A 21,309-nucleotide genomic window follows, 5' to 3' on the forward strand; every position below is an offset into this window, starting at 1 on the left:
AACTCATGGAACTGATGGTGTCTTATACCAAGGCATAGGTGCTTTATAATGTTTCTCGATCCCTGTGGAAAGCTGGCAGTTCTTATTTCAGTTCTGCAGTTTAAGTATAAATTGCCTGTAGGTATGAGCGTAAGTGAATAGTGTGCCCTGCAATGGATTGGTGACTTGTCCAGGGTGTAATCCTGCCTCTTGCTCAATGCATGCTGGGAAAAGCTCCAGCACCCCACCCCCCAAGATCCTGACCTGGGTCGTGTCCAAAACAGCTTACTTGCCTATTGAGTATACAAGTTGTATACAATAAGCAGGTTACAAAATGGATGGATGCAGTTTATGTAGGAATCCATAAGCCTCAATACTGCCACCAGCTATTAGGAAGGTTGGTTGTTCATATCTTTGAACCTGGGTTAGCCATATGTGAACTTATGTTCATAGAAGTGCCACCATTTACTATAAATGAAATGAAATAAAATTACCAAACATAGTCAAAGTCAGGTTAATATCTTCCATGTTTTATTGATATGAAGCAGTGCTGAAGGGAGGGGGGCGAAAGAATGAAGAGCATGTCAAAACGAATCATAACTTCATTTTACAAAGCCTGGCCAAATAACCAGGAAAATGCAACATCCACCAGAACAAAGCATTCCAAAATGTCATAAAACAAATAACACGGTGGGCGGTGGGCATCAGACAGCGAGGTCTGGAGGGTGGTTTTTTAAGTTAGGGGAATGATCAGATGTAGTACTGGCAGCCCTCGTGTCAACTAAACTTATACACTTACGTTCCACTCAGTGCAGGGTGCTCACTATGAGCATGGAGGTGTGTGTCCCCTGTACTTTACCAAAGGGGCAGCTGGAGGGGTATGTGAGGTACTGTACATCTGAACATCATAGTACAAATATGAGATGCTCGCTCACACTGGTCGAGTGAAGCTGAGGGATAACGTTCTGTGAACACACCTCTACTGGCACCATATTATGTCCAATTTATTTTTATTTTTATTTTCCACACTCAGAATTTTACACTCAAAAGGACCTGAACCAGCCTGTTTATGAAAACGAGAGCTCTCCCCTTAAGCATGACTTCATCCATCTATGGAGCCTGGGTGGTGCCTAACCCAACTGCATTGGCGTAAGCAGACAGGAGGCTGACCGCCTGCCGCGTCTCAAGGGTGAGCCGTGCCTCCTTCAGCCAGTCCTGGGCCACCCGCCGTGACTCGCCCCGCAGCTGGTTGACAAACTTGGCGGCCAGCTCCAGGTCGCCGTGCTCCAGGCAGTAGGTGGCATAAGAGAGTAGTTTGAAAGTGTTGAGGTCTTCAGAAGACAGCTTGGCCGGGGGCACTGCCTGCTCCGGCTCAAAAAGGAGGATGGACTGTAGGTATGACAGGAAGTACTGGTACAGGCTGTTGCGCGTCTCATCGATCATGGCGACACGGCGTGCCAGCTGGCGGATCCTGTAGAAGCGGGCACGGAGCGAGGCCTCACTGTAGATGCCGCGTTGGATAGACTCTTCAGGCAGGGCGGTAGTCAGTGCCAGGGCAAACTCGTTATCAGAGCAGCTTTCCCGTACTGCTCGAACAGCCGTTTGCAGGGGCTCGGTGGGGGCGTTAACCCCCACCGTCCTCAGGGAGTAGTTCAGGGCCTCCACCGAAAGCCATAGCTGGTGCGCCTTCCTGGCCTCCTCTTCAGCAATTATATGACCTGGAGAAAAGGCAGAGGGGCATCACTCCTAACACTGACAGCAAGAATGTAACCCACACACCAATAAACAGTACTGCACAAGCACAAAACACACTCATAGCACATTACACATGGGCTTAGGGTTAAGCATCTGTCAATGGGTGGCAGGTCTTTGTTCCAGCTCAAGTCACGTAACGTTATTGGAGCCACTGATTACATGGGAACATGAAACACCTGATGTTTCAGCAGAAAGCACTGCTGGATGAGAGGACCATGATGCCTGAAGAGTCAAGAGCAAATATCTACTTACTGTCAATGGCCTCCTCCATTCCTTTCAGCCGAGCGTAGGCTGAATTCATGTCCAGGGTGAAGCCATCCAGCTGCTCCTGGGCCTGCCGCCTGAACTCAGTCTCCTGATCCATCAGCTTATTGGTCAGATTCTACAAAGGAAGAGTTTTTGTTACTTAAATCCACAGAATAGTCAAAATAAAATGTCCCAAATAAAACTTCCTTTAACAGCTCAATCTCATGAAATTAACATTCAGCCAGAATGAAAACAAGCTCAGGTGAGAGGTGACAGTTTGAAACTAATCTAAGGGGCAGGATTAAGACCACCTGGACTTAGGTGGAGGAATGGGACAGGTTGATCTAAGTTGCAGGTCTGAGACAGGATGGTCTAACGTACAGGTTTGGAACATGTTGGTCTAAGGTGCAAGTTTGGGAAAGGTTAGTCTAAGGTGCAGGTATGGAACAGGTTAGTCTAAGGTGCATGTCTGGAACAGGCTGGTCTAAGGTGCATGTTTGGAACAGGTTAGTCTCAGGTGCAGGTTTGGAAAACGTTGGTCTAAAGTGCAGGTTCGGAAAACGTTGGTCTAAGGTGCAGGTTCGGAACACGTTGGGCTAAGGTGCAGGTTTGGCACAAGCTGGTCTAAGGTGCAGGTTTGGGACAGGCTGGTTCAAGGTGCAGGTATGGAACAGGTTAGTCTAAGGTGCAGGTTTGGGACAGGCTGGTTCAAGGTGCAGGTATGGAACAGGTTAGTCTAAGATGCAGGTTTGGAAAACGTTGGTCTAAGGTGCAGGTTCGGAAAACATTGGTCTAAACTGTAGGATTGGGACAGTTAGTCTAAGGAGCAGGTTTTGGACAGGTTGGTCTAAGGGCCGACGTACATTATATGTTTTTCTCACGGGTTACACCGTTGGGAGTATGGATTCCCTCTCGCACTTACCAAGGTCAGATTGTGACAACTAATACGATGATAGGATAGACTATACATGCTCCTGACCAGATCAGTCCTTCCAACTGGTTTGAGGGAATTCTCTCATGGGATCACGTTGCCTAGTAATCTCAACATGATTTCACACAGGGAAGAATGGATCTTCAATCTTGGCGTAATTATCAGTCTATATTGATGATAAACTGATCTTAAGTAAACTGTTCATAACTGCACCATGCATTGAGGAAAAAGTAAACACATGACACAGAGTAAGAACAGCAGAGTATTTTCATTTCAAATTCTTTTCCACAACTCAACTAATTTATCTTCTTTCTCCCTTGTCCACAAAACAGTTTTGAAGACATAGTTGTACAGTAACATTACAGAGCAGATACAGTTGGCAAAGAACCATGGGCAAAACATCATACATGGATCCACCTCCTGATTGGTCAATGGGAATTAAACACAGAATCTGTTCGCATGACCTCACACCTGATAAATTCAAGCAGACAGTGCTCAAATTTTTCTGTCAAAAAAAAAAGACCAATTTGGAGCCTGTAAACCAGTTGGATCGGTCCAGAACAGAATCACATACCTTGAGTAATGACATTAAGACGTAGCATTTTCTGACGATTTGGTCCCAATCTGAAAAAACAATTGGGAGCCCACAAATTGCATAAGGTACACCTGCCCTAAGGTGCAGGTTTGGGAGAGGCTGTTCTAAGGTGCAGATTTGGAACAGGTTGGCCTAAGGGGCAGGTCTGGGACAGACTCGTCCAAGTGGAAGGTTTGGAACAGGTTGATCTAAGGTGCTGGTTTAAAACAGGTTGGTCCAATGGGCAGGTTTAGGACATGCTACTTACCTCCTGAGCCTCTGTACGTAGCTCTTGTTCTTGCACCTTCAAAACATCCCGTAAGTGGTCTGTGTGAGCAGCCGCTTGTCTGCGCAGCTGAGTCCTCATTTCTGCCTCCATCACCTCCCGGACCTCCTCCACCTAGGCAAACACACATGGCATGTTACTTCATTTGCACACACAAGCACGCACACGCACTCTTATCTCCTTTTGTCAAAAAACAAAGCCAAATTAATACATGGGTCTCTCCAAATACAAACATGCTGCTACAGGAAGACTGACATCATTACAACTTACTACAAATACGACTACAATCGATACAATTGTACTACGACTACTAGTAACATTTGTTGATTGACTCAACTTCATAAAGAAACTATAGACATGGTTGATTTCAGTTAATGATTTAAAGCCATCAAAGACCAGTGTCACAGAAATGAACAGGATCTAGAACCACAGAACTACCTGCACTGAGGGCAATAGTAGTACAGCTAATTCTCTAGCTCAGTGTCACAGCTCACTGGATACTGCTGGGAGACGTCCTGATGCACTGGTTTGGGGCTTGCTTAAGGCGGCGCTCGCTTGCGCTCCCTCACCTTCCTCTGCTGCTCCAGGCGCATCTCCTCACGGCTGTGCTCAAGTGCTGTTGCCACTGCCACCTCCAGTGCCTTCTTGTCCTCCAGTTTCTGCTGCTCCAGTGCTGCCTCGATGTGGATCTGCTCCCGCACGCGCTGCTCTGCCAGCTCCCGGTTCAGCTGGTCGATGCGCCGGTGTGCGTGGGCAATCAGAGAGTTGAGGTCATCGGCGGAGAGCTTACCTGCTGGACCACACAAAGAGAGCTAATCAGAGAAGAGGCTGCGGAGGTGTGGAGGAAGGAGGAGAGGAGACTTCACTTTGGCTAACTGTGGCTCTGCTCCAGCCCTGGTAACTATCTGACCCAAGGGCAGGTCTTTAGTAAGCATGAAGAGTATCTTCATCACCATGAAGTCATCACAATACAAAGTGATTATAAGCAGTGTTTCCCACAATGTTTTCTAGACATTTAAATTAATTCTTTATATAAAAGTACATCACTATATCAGCTGCCATAAAGCTGTGTAGCTTTTAATGAATGTACTATGGAACAGTAATGCTAGGCTAATGAACATGCTATGCTTTATGAAGGCTCCAAGAATTATGCTCAATATAAAGTGTGCCCTCACTGCAAGCACCAACCATCAAATCCATGGCAGTAAGCAGAACACTAACAATCATGCAGGCCTGCACAAGACCTTGACAGGCTAAAAGAATTTGGGTATTCTTGTTAAAACATTACATGAACACTCAAGACCCGTGTCTTTGCTGGGAACCAATGTTTCCACACTAAGGATTAATAGTAAACAGTTAATAAGAAAGTTGGTCAATTAATGTTATTGAGTAAACGGTTACATTTCAATAACCATGTCAATAAAGATCAATTAAAACAATTGCATGAATTTTTCATCCCTATTCCACACTCAAAGAAAATAAGTAACTAATTTTGTTGTACTTATATTAAAATGTTAATCAACCGAACCATCAATCCTGTCACTTTACAATAAGTGCACTGTGCTTTCCACACTAGAACAGTTGTATAACAGCTGATCAGGTTAAACCACAAAGCCCACTCCATAGTAGACCATTTACAAAATGTAAACAGTACAAGTTGACAATGGTCATTATCTCCAAAATCTTCACAGAGCATGCCCATGTTTCAGCCAGCCAAGGACACAAAACCTTTTGCCGTCATACAATTTGTCCTCTACGCAACAGAAAGGGCAAATGAGTCGCGTGCATGCACTGAAAAATTCCAACAGTCCACATGACTTAAACTGATAAGGGTGCAACCTTCCCACATGCCACTCAGTTCTCAGTGCCAGCTGCCGCTGGTACTGCTTCTGTGGGCAAGGCATGACTAATGTAAACTGTAAAGTCTGCCAGCAACAGCCATTGTGTCTCAATATACAGTCAAAAGCAACACTGTGCCCAGCAAGTTATTGAAAAACCAAAACAAAGCTAAATGCAAATCTGCTTATATTTTAGTAAAATGGGAGCCATGTTTATCACGAGTTGCTAATAATCTCAGTTTTCCAAGTCGTTCATAAGGCTGAGAGTCTGCCATGTGTACTACCCTTTCACTGTCGTGCCTACTTGTGCATAACCCACAACTACTCTAGATAAGGGATTGTTAGTATGTTTTAGAAGAGCCAGTGGACTGTCGTTTTTAGTGTTTCATTCGCACCAAGAAAACAAGTGTGGAAAGAGTGGAAAACATCAATTTCAGTAAAATACGGAACCGTGCCAGAAATTAGATTAGCCAACCAGGAGCCTGCAGCCAGGATGAGAGTCAACTATCCTTGCAGACAGTGCCCCTCAAGGCATGCTTGGTAATTTCTCTGAAAATGATCTGTGATACAGTACAGTATGTACAACATTTAACATTACCTGCCCATAAGGTTAATATCTAAAGAGAATATGAAAGCTTGCAGTAATCTGAAGAATCTAAGTCAGAAAGTCTAAGTCAGTCACAGTGCGAGTTGAATCTATGATGCGATTCTCTGTCTATGTACTGACAAGGGAACAGTAGAAGCAGATGTTGGATGGCAGTTTCCCTTGATATGGTGATTGTCACCATCTGGTCAACACACATCTTTATATACAACTTCCATGAAACCCGATTTTGGTAGAGCAAGCCCTTGCAAAGTAGACTGACCTGTGCTTGGTCAATCCACCAAAAACCTTGTCTGGATTTCACCTGTGTGTCCGAAGTGTGACAGTAGTCTTTGAGAGCTTTTCGAGGTTGGAATTCAACCAAGTGCAACTGCTCATGTGTAAAGTGCTCTGGCAGTTCACTACCCAGACAGTGGCTCTGTCTGTAGTGATCAGCTCTGAATCAAAGTGCCATTCTGGCCATTACAAAAGGAGAGAATCCCCTGGTGGTGGGATTATAAAGAGTTCAGCCTGCATCAAAGCAGGTGGTCAGAGAAGGGAAACGGCACAGCAGACACTCACCGATATCAGACAAGTCTGAACAGAGAAGGGAAGGATCAGAGCGGTTAATATGTTTCCACCAAAGTAAAGTTATAAAAAAAGCGTTAGTGACATAGCACATCAGCCACAGGGCCAGGGCACAAACATCAGCACACTTGGGGTGCAAGCTCCATCAAAAAGAGTCCTTTATTGTTCTCATTTCAAAAATGAGCAATCGCTGTGAACACTGGAAAGGTGCCCCGTGTCCAAGTCCTCTTCCAGGGAATGCAATCATTTATTCCATTCAACTACATTCATTTCACAACAACGTTAATCCCTTCTGTATCTTTGTATTGTGGGATGTCCGAGTCTAAAATGGCCAATCTGAAATTATACCTTAAATTCTGGTTCTGATTTTGAACCTTACATGTGGGCATCTTTCACTAATGACTGGGCCTTAGGAAGGATCAAGAGGATTTAGAGTTTTATTTGAAAGAATAAACCCCGATGAAAGTAAATGGTTGCATGAACAAAACAAAAATACAGTCTCTAGGGCAGTCACAAAGACAGGACAAGAAAAATAAAGTAAATAAATAAAAATCTATTATCAATTTCATGATATCTCTCCAATCCTAAATTATGTCAGTCCATGAATGGGACACTTGTCTAATGTAGATTCCGTTCTCCAAAAACAGTACAAGAGAGCAATGGACAGCAAAAAAATCTAATCTGTATTGTCCACATTCAACAGTACAACATTAACTGACCTTCATGTGTGGTATAACAGAACAGTGTTACCTCACCAGTTTAAATGTTTCTAACTGGTAACAAGCCATGAAATACACAAGAAAACAAGAAATTATAGCCTAAGATGGTTTCCTTCTTTATCTTTTCTCTATAAGTTAATTACATTAGGCTAACATATGGCTGAAAAATCCCCCTCACATCCTCATTTCACTTTTGTTGGTAAACAAGTCAGCTGGATGGATATTACAGAAATTTGTGAAAACATGGAGATCACCTTAATACTATAGCTGACATACAAAATGAAATGGAACTGCTAACTAACCTAACTAACAATACGTTGAGTTAGGTTTGAGTGTTATGCAATAAACTACAAAAGTCAGTTTGTTAAAAGGTTATCTTATTGAAATAAATCGGATAATATCAATACATTCACAAATTATGGTAATAATAGCCTAAATTCCCACTCCGGCAAAAACTTTAATAATAGATCATCATAGCATTTACAAAATCAACGATGGCCATGGACAGAAAAAATGCAATTCTATCAGCCTCTTTTTCCTCCTTAGTTCATGCTACATATATTCTGATCAAAAAATTTTCCTTGAGTTGGCTTTCAACCACAGCAGTATTTAATAACGACTTAAGGGGAGCAGAATTCCTTTCATGGGTGCTCATATTAGTTTGAAACCATGTTTATATACAACAAAATATCAACACGGTCCTTTAAATGCGAGGTTGCTTTGAAGTTGGACTGAAGCCACATGACGTGCAAATGGGTCTATGTCAGAAGGGGGTAGAGAAGTCCATGCATGGAATGCAGCACAACTCTGATAAAACGAGACTCCTAACTCGGTATTATCAAGGGTGACAAGAAGGAAGAATGCTATTCGTATGGCCCACAAATAGCATGGTAGACACCACAAATAGAGTAGCAGCCTAGTCACTGCTGCCGTTTAAACCATTCTTGCTCACAAGGTGCCAGATTGCAATCTCCCTCTTAAGAACAGTGTTTTCAACTAGCTTCTTTACAGGTCCCTGTAGTTTTACATCTACATGGTTACTCTACAAGTAAAGCCCACAGAACAGACATAAGCACTATCAACTCATCAATGGTCCTTAAATTGTCTTATTCCGCCCTTCTTTTGAATCTAGAACAAAAACTGCTGTTACAGAATGTAGATTGTCTCCAGTGTTATCTCACACAGAGATAAAGTCTGATAATCTCTATTATGTGGACAGGCTACTCTTGGACTGAGACCAGTGGCCAGCACATCTAAACATTATTATGGTCATTACAGCATATTTTCGTGCCAGGTGACATACCGAGGATGAGGAACCTAGAGTCTGGTTCAGAAAATTCATCCTGGGTTCAATAAAAAAAATTAAGGCCAGACTCAGAATATAAACTCATGTAGAGTTCTCAATGCCATTAGTCCTTCTAAGGTGCAATTTTGTCTTTGCTGAGGCAATATAATATTCCTGGGTCACTAAGGACATTTAGAGCATTCCCACCGGTCCACACTTACTGAGGCCTTTCCAGCCGGACTGGATCTCAGGGGTGATGCTGTCAAGCTCCTTCTGGAACTGGGTCTTGGCCTCAGTCACAAGCTCGCTGTACTGGGAGAGGATTTTTGCCTCGCTCTGAGCTGTCGTCACCTGGAACAAAGACAGCCATTTCCAAAAACATGAGTCGTCCATCAACACCCAGGCATCCACACACATTCTCCTCACTCTCCTTGGCTCTCCCTTATGGGAAGCTCCCCCACACTCTGCTACCCCTGACAATTTCTTTGTCCACCACCATCTGAATGAATGCTTTGTTATTTTTATGTTTACTATATATATTAGGTTATTCACACTTACCTTGTTCACCATGTTGTCCAGATCCACCAGCATGTTGTGCAGATTTTCCTCAGCTGCCAGGATCTGTGCACGGGCTGAGGGGAGGTTAGTCTTCTTTCCGTGATCTATGACTCCCCTGAGTTTCTCCAGTTCAGTCCTGTAGTGCAGACAGGCTTTAGTACACTGCAACATGCACAGGTGTGCACAAAGAGGATTCAATACACAGCCTCTCACACAAAGGATCAGATACAAACACTCCAGTTCTCACACACATACATACATTCCTGTACGCAAGCACACACAGCTCAAACCAAATTATTAGCCCACGTCACATCAAGACAAAAATGAAAACCTTAACAAATATTTTAAATAAGACTACACATATATATACTTTTTATACAGACACAACCTTTTGTCCATTTGAACTTTTACAAATATACAGAATGTGCTGCAAAAAAAAAAAAAAAAAAGATTTGTAATGAAGCATACAGGCCAAGCCAAACTGCAGAAAAATTTAAATCTGTCCCAGTTCACAGTTCCTGCTTCAACCAGTACTCAATTTTCTCAGGTAAAGAAATTGTTCGATTACTTTCACAACCAACCATATTAATCCCCAGACTGTAAATGCTCCAATTCTGAGACACCATTTACTGTCACTGACATACAATTTTAGATTTAACAACAGTAAACCTCTGTTCTTGCTGGAACGAATCTTGTTGCCCTGCTCTCTGTTAAATGTACCCAGGGACATGCAAGGAGAGTCATTTTTGCCAACTTCCACTCTTAGGTAATTAATTAGCCAAGGCATTCACGTGATCAGCTGAATAGTGTTCCTGTGTATATGAAATGTTATACCAGAACTTAATTTATCCAAGTGAATGGGATTATCATACACAGTTATGTGTATGCAAATTGAGCCTGGGTAATTGGTATAAACAAAAGCTGCATACACACTGGCTGTCAAGGAATGGATTTGTTCACCTCCGATTCATCCATAAAGGAAGTGGCTTGAGATTTCTTGCACCACTTACATGACCTGGAGCCCAATCAGGGTCCCATTTTATGAGAATTTGTTTCTGAAAATTGATGAGCAGCAACTTATTGGAAAAATAAGTTAGGAGCACCTCTAACTGGGATCCATTCGTGTGCTCCTTAATTTCTCAACTTAGAAGCACATGCTCCTTGGAAATAAATGCTAGCGTAGAGCCCTGAAAATCAATCCAGACCTGTGGTAGATACCCCCATGTACTGACCTGGCACTCTGCAGGGCGTCAGCAGCCTCATCCACTGTCTTGCTGCGCTCCTTCAGGGCATCTTCCAGTACACGCCACTGCATAGCCTTCTTATCCGCAGAAGCCTAATCAATCAAAATAAAGTTTAAGCCATTTTAGGAGGCTGAGGTCCAGGTTCAATGTTGTTGTGCCAACTGTAATGCAGTGGCAGAATAGTGACAGCAGTATTGCAACATTGTGATGCTGTGGCAGCATCAGGACAGCATGGTAACATAGCAACAAAGTCATGATGACAACTTGATGCTGTGGCACCACTGTGGGAACACTGTAGTTATGTTGTGACACTGTGGAAACTCGGCAGAAGCTCTGTGGCAAGTTAGAGTAGCATTTCCACATTGTGGCAACAATGGCCCCACACCTCTTCATCCTCCATGGCCTCCTTCAGCCTGTGTGTGTGCACGTTGATGGACGTGATTGCTGCATCCTGGGCCGCAAGGGCCTTCAGGGTCACTTTGGCTGAACTGCCAAGAGCCTCCTCCAGTGAAGCAGACAGAGCTGTACACACAAACACATAAACATGATCACCACCATCGCTTACCAAGATCACCATCACTACCATGAAGATTATCTATATAATCTTCACTGACATCAACATAATTCATAAGAAATCTTAAGAACTGATTATCAGTCAAAATAATCACTGTCCATATCCACCATGAGTGCAGAGCTTGTACGGGAATGGCAACAACACCTACAGGCCAGGATGTCCTCTTCAGCCTTGTCCTGCTCAGCAAGGCGGGCAGCTACTTCCTCTGGAGGGCGTTCTTTCACAGCATGGTGAGCCTCATGAGCACACTCGGTACACTCCCCTCCTAGAGACACACACACAATTAGATTCACAAAAACACAATATACCCCCACCTACAGGCGCACAATTATATCCATGCATATACACTCCATTTTTACAGATACTCACTCCTCACAGATACACTATACTGCCAAAAGTATTTGGACAGCCCTCGGTCTGGGGCAATTTTTCATGATTTGGGCTAGGCCCCTTAGTTCCAATGAAGGAAAAACTTAATGGTACAGCATACAATCACATTCCAGACAATTATGTCCTTCCCCAACAGTTTGGGGAAGGCCCTTTCCGGTTTCAACATTGCAATGCCCCTGGGCACACAGCAAGGGCCATATAGAAATGTTTTTTTGTGAGAACAGTGTGGAAGAACTTGACTGACCAGCGCAGAGCCCTGACCTCAACCCCATCTACCACCTTTGGGAACAATTTATAAGCCAACTGCGGGCCAGGCCTAATTGTCCAGTCAGTGCCCGACCTCACAAATGCTCTTCTGGCTGAATGGAAGCTAATCCCTGCTTTAATGCCCCAAGGCTTCCCAGAAGTGTGGAAGTTGTAATAGAGGCAAAGAGTGGACCAACTCCATATTAATGCCTATAATTTTGGATGAGATGTTGGATGTGAGATGTCCACATACTTTTGGCCATGTAGTGTATATACAAACACACACTCTGAATGCTCCCTTCATACAGGCACACAGTTTTATTCACACATATACTCCGTACATTCACTTGACACCAATGTCCTGTGAAATGATATTCACATACACACTTCTTAAAGGCAAGATAGACAGACAGACAAACAGACAGACAGACAGGTCATGCTGTATGGCCACTGGAAAACATGCACACAAATAATTAATATAAAAGGTTAGCAGACTCCAGCTGTAAAGAACGTTAGTGGTGGTGTTTTTATGTTGTACGTGCAACAAAACCCTCCCTCAGACACAAACGACGAGAAGATGAACAGAAAGAACACGTCCACAAGCAAGCTTTCATGGGCCCAATGGAAATAAAAGAGGGCAGTGGCATGCTGTGTGGCAGACCCAGCATGCGTGCACCCGGGTCTACCCCTCTGGCTAGCGACACGACGAGCTCATGGGGGGCGGAGTGGTCTCCTCTGACCTGCCGGGGCCTCCGGAGCAGCCAGGGGCAAACCCTCGGGCTGGGACTCCGGCTCGTTGATGACAGGCGCAGGCACAGAGGGCACTTCGCTGATGGTGGAAATGATGTGCGCCGCCTCTGTGGAGGCCTCTGGAACATAGCGGTGGGGCGCTGGGGTGAGTGTTCCACTCAGACACTCAGTACACACACAGCCATACCAGGGACATGCAGTCCAGTAAGCTCATATCCACAAACTGTGCGCAAGATACAATTATCCAACAGCACAAGTCAAGAGCTGTGGTGTTAATCCTGATCATGCTTGAGCGGAGGAAAACTGTCCCATTATGATGTGTTCTCAAGTATTGAACGTATAGCCTAGCGCTGATCAATTACTCTGAATTGTTAATATTGATCAAACATATTAACTGGCATGGCGTTTACTACTAGAAAATTCCACAAAAAAAAAACTGACCAAAAAAAGAATAAACCAAATGGAACCTCCGATTTGTAACACAGGTTTCTTGCCTCTTTTCCATATAGTACCACTTTTGCCAGTTGTGGAGCAGCCTAAACTGCCCCAAAATGAAAAAAAGACTTACTGTTAGCACTGGCAAAAAAGTAAGGAGAGGAGTGAGTGTGGTTGTGCTTAAGATGGAACATAGAGAGCTGGGACTGCTCTAGTAGCCCTTTACTTGGCTCTCTGCCAATGATAGCATCCTCCTGGGCGGATCCCCTCAGCAATCATATAGCAACATTACTCCATGATAAACCTGTCTTTTTTTTTGTACACTTAAGCCAGCCTTGCCAATTTCCATTCATTTTCAGAATATGTAAACAACATAGGAATAATCCTGCCCCATGGATTTTCATCACTGCATCAGACATGAATCATGGAAGGAAACTGCAACTTTTCTGTGCTTATGGCTTCTGTGGCCTGGACTAAAGCAAGTACTGCAAAAAACAGATATTTTAGCAATTTGCTCAGATGCAGATACAGTAATATGCTCACCCTCGATGGTCTGTGGAGGGGGTAGGGGTGGAGACGGTTCCACAGCAGCCGATGGCTCTGCAGGCTTCTCCTCATCCTTGGCTTTGCCTTTCGTTTTGAGTGGTTTGGGCTCCTTGGAGACTCCAGCAACAGAGGTAACCTCACTCTTTACCTTGAAACAAAAATCAGACAGTCGACAAACCAAAAATACTAAAGCAATAATGCTGTGTTCCAAGTGATTTGCTCCTAAATGTTTGTATAGCAATTTGGAGCTAAATGTTAAGGAATTATATGTACATTATACACCTGTAGTTTGCAACCTACATTGATATACAATGCCCCCCAATAAATTATTCACATCCCAGATAAAGATGCAAAGAGGAGCAGAACTTTACTTTACTCTCCTTATTTGGAAAACATTTGTTTTGTTAATTCATTCATATCTCTGGCCACAGTCCTTTTAGTTCAAACTTATAATGCCACACACAGTATAGCTGTAATCATTACTATTATTGTGGTATTTTATAACGATAACAATTGCTATAAACACAGTTCCTGAGCAGTTTCCGCTTACCGGCTTCTTTGGCAATGGTAATGAATAAGTGGACGGTCCCAGAGCCATTTCAAAAACCTGCTCAGAGTAAGGAACATACTTCTCCACATTGGCCCTGAACTTGGGATCCCATTTTGCATACAAGATTGTGCCACCAAGGCCGCCACCTACAACGAGTAGGCTGCCTCCCACAATCTTGCCCGCAGTCACCCTGCAAACACAGAGAGAACCATCACCAAAGACAGAGACAGCTTTTCCAGGACTGATTTCAAACTAATTTATTCATTCTCATCAATGACAATGATTCATTAGTCTCTTAAAGTTCAAAGAAATCCTTGAGAATATACAATATAGTGCATCACCCCTGTCTCAGCACTGGAGGACTGGGCAGAAAAATAACCCCTTTCCCCTGGTGTATAATGCAACCTTGAGTGTCTGTTTGGGTGGGGCTCAGATGTCAACCCTTTCTCAGTTGCCTCAAACTCCCTCTTTTATCAGTCACACGATACATACCCTGTGTCTCCTGCTGAGGTGTAGCGGCGACAGGGTTGCAGGGGACGGAGCGATGCATTCCCACACAGGCACTTCTGTAGGAATCGCAAAACATACACTTTCATATGGATGCTTGTTGGCCACACCCACAGCTTCACATTCACGAACTCTCCATGGAACCCTGTTTAACAAAACCCCTTTTTATCCCAAGTATACTTCCCTACTCAAGTGTCACAGAGTAGGGAAGTATACATACTGGTTGAAAGCCAAAATACTCATGATTTTATTTGTTTGAATTCAGAACAGGAAAAAGTCAAGCTGGAAAATCGTGAATTCAAACTGGCAAAAGCCAGCAGAAGCTACATTTGGGCAGTGGCCTGTACCAGTCTCTTGCCAGTGGGGATGTTTCTGCTGAGATCATCCACCTAGAGCTGTCCTCCTACACTGCAGACCCATCCAAATTGTTCTAATGCACATTGAACACAGATTGCTACACCTGACTAGTTCCATCATTGTTGCCCTTAAGGACTTTAGCACCATTATTCCCTCTTAAACTGCAATGAGCACTGTTTTCTGAAAGATTATCAGTGCTTACTTCAGGAGTATATGTATCAACGGCAGCTTGGGAGACTGAAAAAGAGTAAGTATAGACTAGCCCATTTCTCTCTTGACCCTTGTTAATTTGCCAGTTCCTGACATTTTCAAATTCTGTTGATATCAACAGTTTAAACTTGTGTGCCGGTTAAATCCTGACACTGGTTTGGTATTCACCTTTGATATTTAATTCACAGTTTATTTGATTGGCATTGCTTAACATTATCAGATCATTTCTTGCACCATATTTACATACATAGTGCAACAAATAACTGAATCAGGCGATAGCATCAAGCAGGACATCTCTAATCATGCTAAGAGACATTGGAAGCCATGGGTGGTAGGGCAGGTTCTCAGGGCATCGAGAAACACATACATAAATCCAGTTTTTGAAATGCAGGGTTTTTCCTGAATTGAAATGTCTTAGGCAGGCCACATGTCTGCCTATAGGAGAAATCACACAGAAACCTACCTTGAAAACAATTAAAGATGCTATATTACCAACAGTAGAATACGCATAAATGTCAAAAAGAATGGAAACAGAGAGTACCAATGAACATCAAGTATCACTACCTACAGACTGGAGCATAGGGTGTGTCGAAGAAATGGGCATGAGAAAAGAAAAGGAGGCAAGCTGAACATATGTTTCTATTGATCAATAATTCAGTCGATGCTACCCAATCCAAAGCAATCTCCAGAGAAGCAGGTTTATCAAAAATGTGTGTGCCTATCGAAACCATATGTCTCAGAATCAATTCAATCGTAGAGAACCACTACATTAATACTGAAGAAACGCTGTTTAAGCATACAATCCTTCAGCTAGCAATAGTGTTAATTTCTAAACAGTGCTTGAAGTGGGGGGGGGCTGAGCAAAACCACGACCCGGTACAGCATACTGGTCCATTCTGTTCCACTTCACTCACTGGTTGCTAGATCAATTTCTGGTGTTGTCGGTGTTGCATGACATGTGCTATAATAAAACATAGTATTGTTGTATCATAACTGAATCTTCTTCATATTTAAATGAAAAACAATATTAATAACCATTCACTGAAACAATCAACCTAAATTTGCTGTTTACATTATTTAGGCTCAAGTATTGTTATTACTGTTGTTGTAAAGCCTAGAAATAACATCAAATTATGACTGCAGAACAATCAGCCTAATTATCTTTAGTAACTGTACTGTGGATTTTCTAGAAGTTTCTTTCAATATTGCTTTTGATTTTGTAGCCATTCATAACAAGACAGACTAAAGTACCCAATTATGTATTCTGACTTCTGGAAAACTTCATTCATATTACCAGGATAGCACACTAGTCAAGCAGCATATAAAATTAAACGAATTGCAAATGTTCAGGTAAGTTCAGTATTATATTGCAAACATGAAATTACTGGACAAAGTAGAGCCTTGACTGTAGTTTCTTTATAATGCTGATGGAATTTGGTTTGATGATACTTATAAAATCAAATTGATGGTAGACTTAAGTATACATAAAATATGATTCATTACTAGAATTATGCGTGCACTGTAGCTTGGAGGTTGTTATAACAGCAAAGGGGACTAACTCCATATTAATGCTCATTATTTTAGATGAGATGTTGGATGTCAAGTGTTCACATGCTCTACATGGCCAAAAGTATCATACAGATTTTGCACCTTTTCAGGACCAGTCAGTTCTCAGGAGGAATGTGGGGGGGGTGGGAGGTCAGGTGGGTGATGCATTGTCTACAGAAGTGGTTCTTCAACTCGATTGGGGGGACCCCAGTATATGCTGGTTTCATTCCATCAATTACAATCCCAGAATTTTAACAAGCTGTCAATTTTTCTTAATTGGTCAATTTTCATGTTTTGAGGAAATCTTTACCCTCCCTGCTGAAAATTCCAGCCAACACCAGATTCAGAGCTGGTTTAAGCAGTATTTTTGACACTTCCTGCTGGCCATGGCTGGTCTGGGGCTGGTCCAAGCTTGTCTCTAGCTGGACACAACTGATTAAGCTGGTAGATTAAGCTGGTGGTCAATTGGTAGACCTGCTAACTATATGGGCTGGTCAGCAGGTGAACAGCTGGTTGACCAGCTAAAATAGTCAAATACACAGCGTAAACCAGTTTAGGCTGGTTTACGATGGAATTTTAAGCAGGGCTCTTAAGCCACATTATGCCAGAACTAGTTATGGATGCCATGAAGAATAAAAGTCCCATAACCACATTGTGCTATATTGCAAACAATTACATAAACAGAGGTTAAGAGGTTAATTAACTGATCATTTTGACTGACTATTGAGGTGAATCAACAGATCGGCTCCTAATTAGAGAAAGTTCTAGTGGCCAGGTGTCCACACCGACTATTTGGTAGACAATGAAGAATGCAAAAACAAAGTAAAACCTACTTTGTTTAAAAATGTTTAAGGAAAATATTATTAAAGAACTTAAACACATGTTCAATAACAATTACTGAGCAAGAGACTGGCTATAACAGCCAGCATACACAAAGGTCCCAAGGACTGAGTTTGGGAACTACTGCTCTATGGACTTGGAAGGTCTTATGATGCAGCATGAATTCCATTTGTTGTCTTGTGGTGCTATTGATTTCATCTTGAGTAAGCTGTGTCGTGCCAATGAAGAAGGCATGAACACTACTTTACAAACACACCGTAGCTAGCTAGCGGCTTACAGTGCTTCTGAGCAAACTTTTAAATATGAGCTTGGCAGAGATACAGTTCACGGATAGTTAGCTAGCTAATAAATAATCATGTGTTGTTCAAAACCCTTTCAAGGCTAATCTGCCATAAGACATGCAGATCAATTGTGTACACGTTCAGCGTAAGAACTGAATTAGTTGTGCATGCTTACAGATTTAAAGTCTAAAGACAGTACAGAGTGACGACCTGCATTGTTTCAGCATCACTGTACCTGCCAAGCTATCAGAAGCAAACACCCTCAGGTAAGAGGGAAAGCGGCCAGATGGCCAGGCACCAGTAGCAACCGGTGGCAACCTACGCCAGCAAGCGTTCACTACCGATATATCAGCTAGCTAAATTGATTCCAGCTGGCTAATTTCACATGATAACATTAGCTACTATTCTACCAAAAATTTGCTTTTCACAACAGTGGTCGTCGTCCACTGCATATGACTGTATTTATTTCCAAATCCTATGTTTAGTTCGTTCAAAGTTAATCAATAACTGAGCTAGCTAGCTTCCCAGCAAGCACATGCATGATATTCGGCTGGTCATGTATCATTCATATAGCTAGCTAGCTTTCGCTGAAGCATTTCACCGGCAAGGTCATGGCCTCCTGCATTAAAAATACCATCGACTTTATCAATGTAAACTCCTCGTTTGTCGTCATTTTAAATGCAGTTCTTAATATTCGAAACTATGTTGTGTACAATGTGCTATCATTTTATCAAAACACAAGACAAATGAACTATTTCACGTTAGCTAGGTTGTTTTGTAGCCACTGAGATGTCATTGAAAGAGGAAAAGAGCAGCACGTTCAATCTTACACCCATATCGCATCCAAGGCAGGCCAGTGGGACTGTAAGCAAAGTGCGCTTATTGGTGGAATTGCATGTCACTCTATGAAAAACTGGCACTTATACGTTAAACGGTGATGCCAATCCACTAAAGAGAAACACGCCTCTTCCCGTGCTACGTGCTTCACGTAGAAATACGCACACCACATAAAACCTACAAACTGGCTAACGTTAGATTTAATTTATTTGTAACAATAAAGTAAGACAATCCAGTCATAGCAACATGATTGTCGCACAAGGGTCCATAAAATACATTCTACTGGACACCTTTTAAAATGGCTTCCGCAAAGCGACGTTACTTTTACTATTTGTGCAGCAGGCCTAGAGAGCTGGGTCAGTGAATGACAGTGGCTAACCAAGTCCCATTCTAGAATTGTCCTTACCTGAGATGCTGCACTTGCCGCTTTTCTACAGACACGGAGCATGTTTGTGATTACGCCTTCCAAGTCTTTGCTATCGGTGACAGAAAAGTATCTTTGTTCAGTAAAACATTATAGAAGCGATCACCCTCAAAAGCAGGTTTTCATTGACCACTGTGTCTCCAACCCCGTTTCGCCCTGTAACAGAGGCAGACCAAGCTACGCATGCGTTATAGGCACGCCCTGCTGCGAAAAAAACGTCATGGGTTCACAACGACCTTATTTTTGAAATAGTAGACTATTATTAATACTAACAACGACACTATAGCAATAAAGATTTCAACAAACAAGCAATAAATAAATAAATATAATTCATAAAAACGAGAAAAGGGACCAACAAACGTTTAGGGGGCGGTGAAGCTTTTTTGTTCATAATTATCATCGAGTGTGTACTAATACTCTATTTCCCTTTTAAATTAAATTAGCTTAATGATTTTCCTTGGTCATTTTTTTATGAATGTAACATTTTCCACATATAATAAATAAATATGTCAAATTGTTCTCTATCAGCTTCCAAATACCATCATCATAATGCCACAATGTGATTTATAATTAAATATGCAATGTTTGAATTGTCGTGTTTTTCACATAAGGATTGGTCTGCTAACTCATTTAGCTGGGCGGAGGGTTCTATTTAATATTACAGAGATATATAGATACACTTCGAGGAATAGAGGTATAGATATGTATTAGCTACTGTTCTATTTTGGAAAATTGTGCCCTCCTCTGGTACAATTGGCAATGCAGATCAGAAAATGCACTGTTCAGATTTTCCACTAACAAAAACCGGTTGACCTAATGAGGCCTCCATTCTTTTTCATCGAGCAATATCAGTTTAAATGCTAAGATAAATATATAATTTATTATCGGTAGCTAGCAACATGCGTCAGAGTTGTGTGAAACTTCACCGAATGTAACCTACTATGACTTTCAGTAGGCTGCTGGATTAAGCCCGGTCATATCTGGCCAATTAGCCCGCAAAATAAAGAGAGACATGTCAAAGCAAAAGTAACAGGTTCAATAGGTCAATAGCTGTCTGCTAGCAAACAGCACAAATGAAGTTCCATACTCTTAAAATGAAGTTACAGGATAAGTTAATGGCACGATAATTTCTTGTAAAACTGCACAGAAATAAAGTTATATAAAAGTTAAATGAAGTTGTTCCCAACCAAGCAGTTGTCTTGGCGCTACACAACACAAGAACACAGATAAGCCAGGTACAGGATTTTTGGTGGAAAGCTGGCACATGGGCAGAAGAAATAGACCTGATAAACAGAGAAATTGCACGAATTGTGGCCTTGCCCCCAGTGCCACTACTGCTTTTTCCTGATATATGAACTATTCATGTCAATGAAGAGACCTAAGCAAGGTGGCATCATGGTCTGTTTTGATTGGGAACCAACTCATGTGGGAGTGAGAGGAAATGAGAAGGTGGATGATTTACGAAAGCGTCCTCTGGTACTTCCACAATGCCAATTGCAAGGGCACTCATTCAACAGGACACACACAACAGTGGGAGACTCTCTGGGACACAGAGAACAGAGACTGACATCTGTAAGGCATACAAAGGAGTGTGTTGTAAAGCATGCTACGGGACTGTATAACCACTGTGCAGTGCCTGAAACAGTCAACCATGCTATATTTCAATGTGCTGCTTATGTAGAAGAGAGAACTGAGACAGGCAGTCAAAGGTAGCAGGGCTTGGTTTTAATATAGCAGAGGTGCTGCAGTACTCAGCCGGTGTTAGTTTTTTTAGCAAAGAGCTTATTATATATCTGAAACAAACATGATTATTTAACAGATTGCAGAGAATTGAGGGTGGATATGAGTTTTACATGTTTTTACAAGTACTACTGACTTTGCTATTGCAGGGTTTATAGTAGTTAGTCCATATCTACTCCAGTAGGAGGCGGTATGCGCCACGAAGGCAGTAATCCGCCATTAAACTATAGAATGGAACAGAATGGGGAGTGGACAGAATGGCATTAAAAAAATATTTTTATAGGTCTAATGAGATTGGTACTGGACTATGGATGTTTTGGCTTATAAATCCACAGCAAGTACACAGTTTACAAAATCGGACGTGATTCAGGCTTAAGCGTTAAGAATATGCTTTGGTTAATTTACAGGGTCATGCAGACAATCATCCAACAAGGAAAGTTTTAGAACCATGTTGGGAGAAAGAGAAGAAAATGGTGATAAGCTTTGGT

General features: G+C 42.4%; 1 protein-coding gene across 3 annotated transcripts; it reads right to left on the minus strand.

The window, feature by feature from the left end:
* Positions 1–488: 488 nt before the first annotated feature.
* immt (inner membrane protein, mitochondrial (mitofilin)) lies at positions 489–19,265 on the minus strand. 3 transcript variants are annotated; one of them, XM_035426222.1, is made up of 14 exons: positions 19,064–19,265; positions 14,570–14,643; positions 14,078–14,267; positions 13,525–13,675; positions 12,537–12,665; positions 11,309–11,425; positions 10,972–11,108; positions 10,575–10,678; positions 9,343–9,478; positions 9,006–9,135; positions 4,341–4,561; positions 3,754–3,885; positions 1,987–2,116; positions 489–1,697 (listed from the first exon to the last, which is right to left on the minus strand). In XM_035426222.1, exons 1-14 carry the CDS (start codon positions 19,103–19,105, stop codon positions 1,090–1,092), a joined length of 2,301 nt encoding a protein of 766 aa, XP_035282113.1. In that variant the 5' UTR covers positions 19,106–19,265; the 3' UTR covers positions 489–1,089. The 3 variants fall into 3 exon arrangements, with proteins under 3 accessions (XP_035282113.1, XP_035282112.1, XP_035282114.1); XM_035426221.1 differs by having other exon boundaries at positions 4,341–4,564; XM_035426223.1 differs by lacking the exon at positions 12,537–12,665 and having other exon boundaries at positions 4,341–4,564.
* Between the last annotated feature and the right edge of the window lie 2,044 nt (positions 19,266–21,309).

The sequence above is a fragment of the Anguilla anguilla genome, chromosome 7 (assembly GCF_013347855.1).
Source record: "Anguilla anguilla isolate fAngAng1 chromosome 7, fAngAng1.pri, whole genome shotgun sequence".
NCBI lineage: Eukaryota > Metazoa > Chordata > Actinopteri > Anguilliformes > Anguillidae > Anguilla > Anguilla anguilla.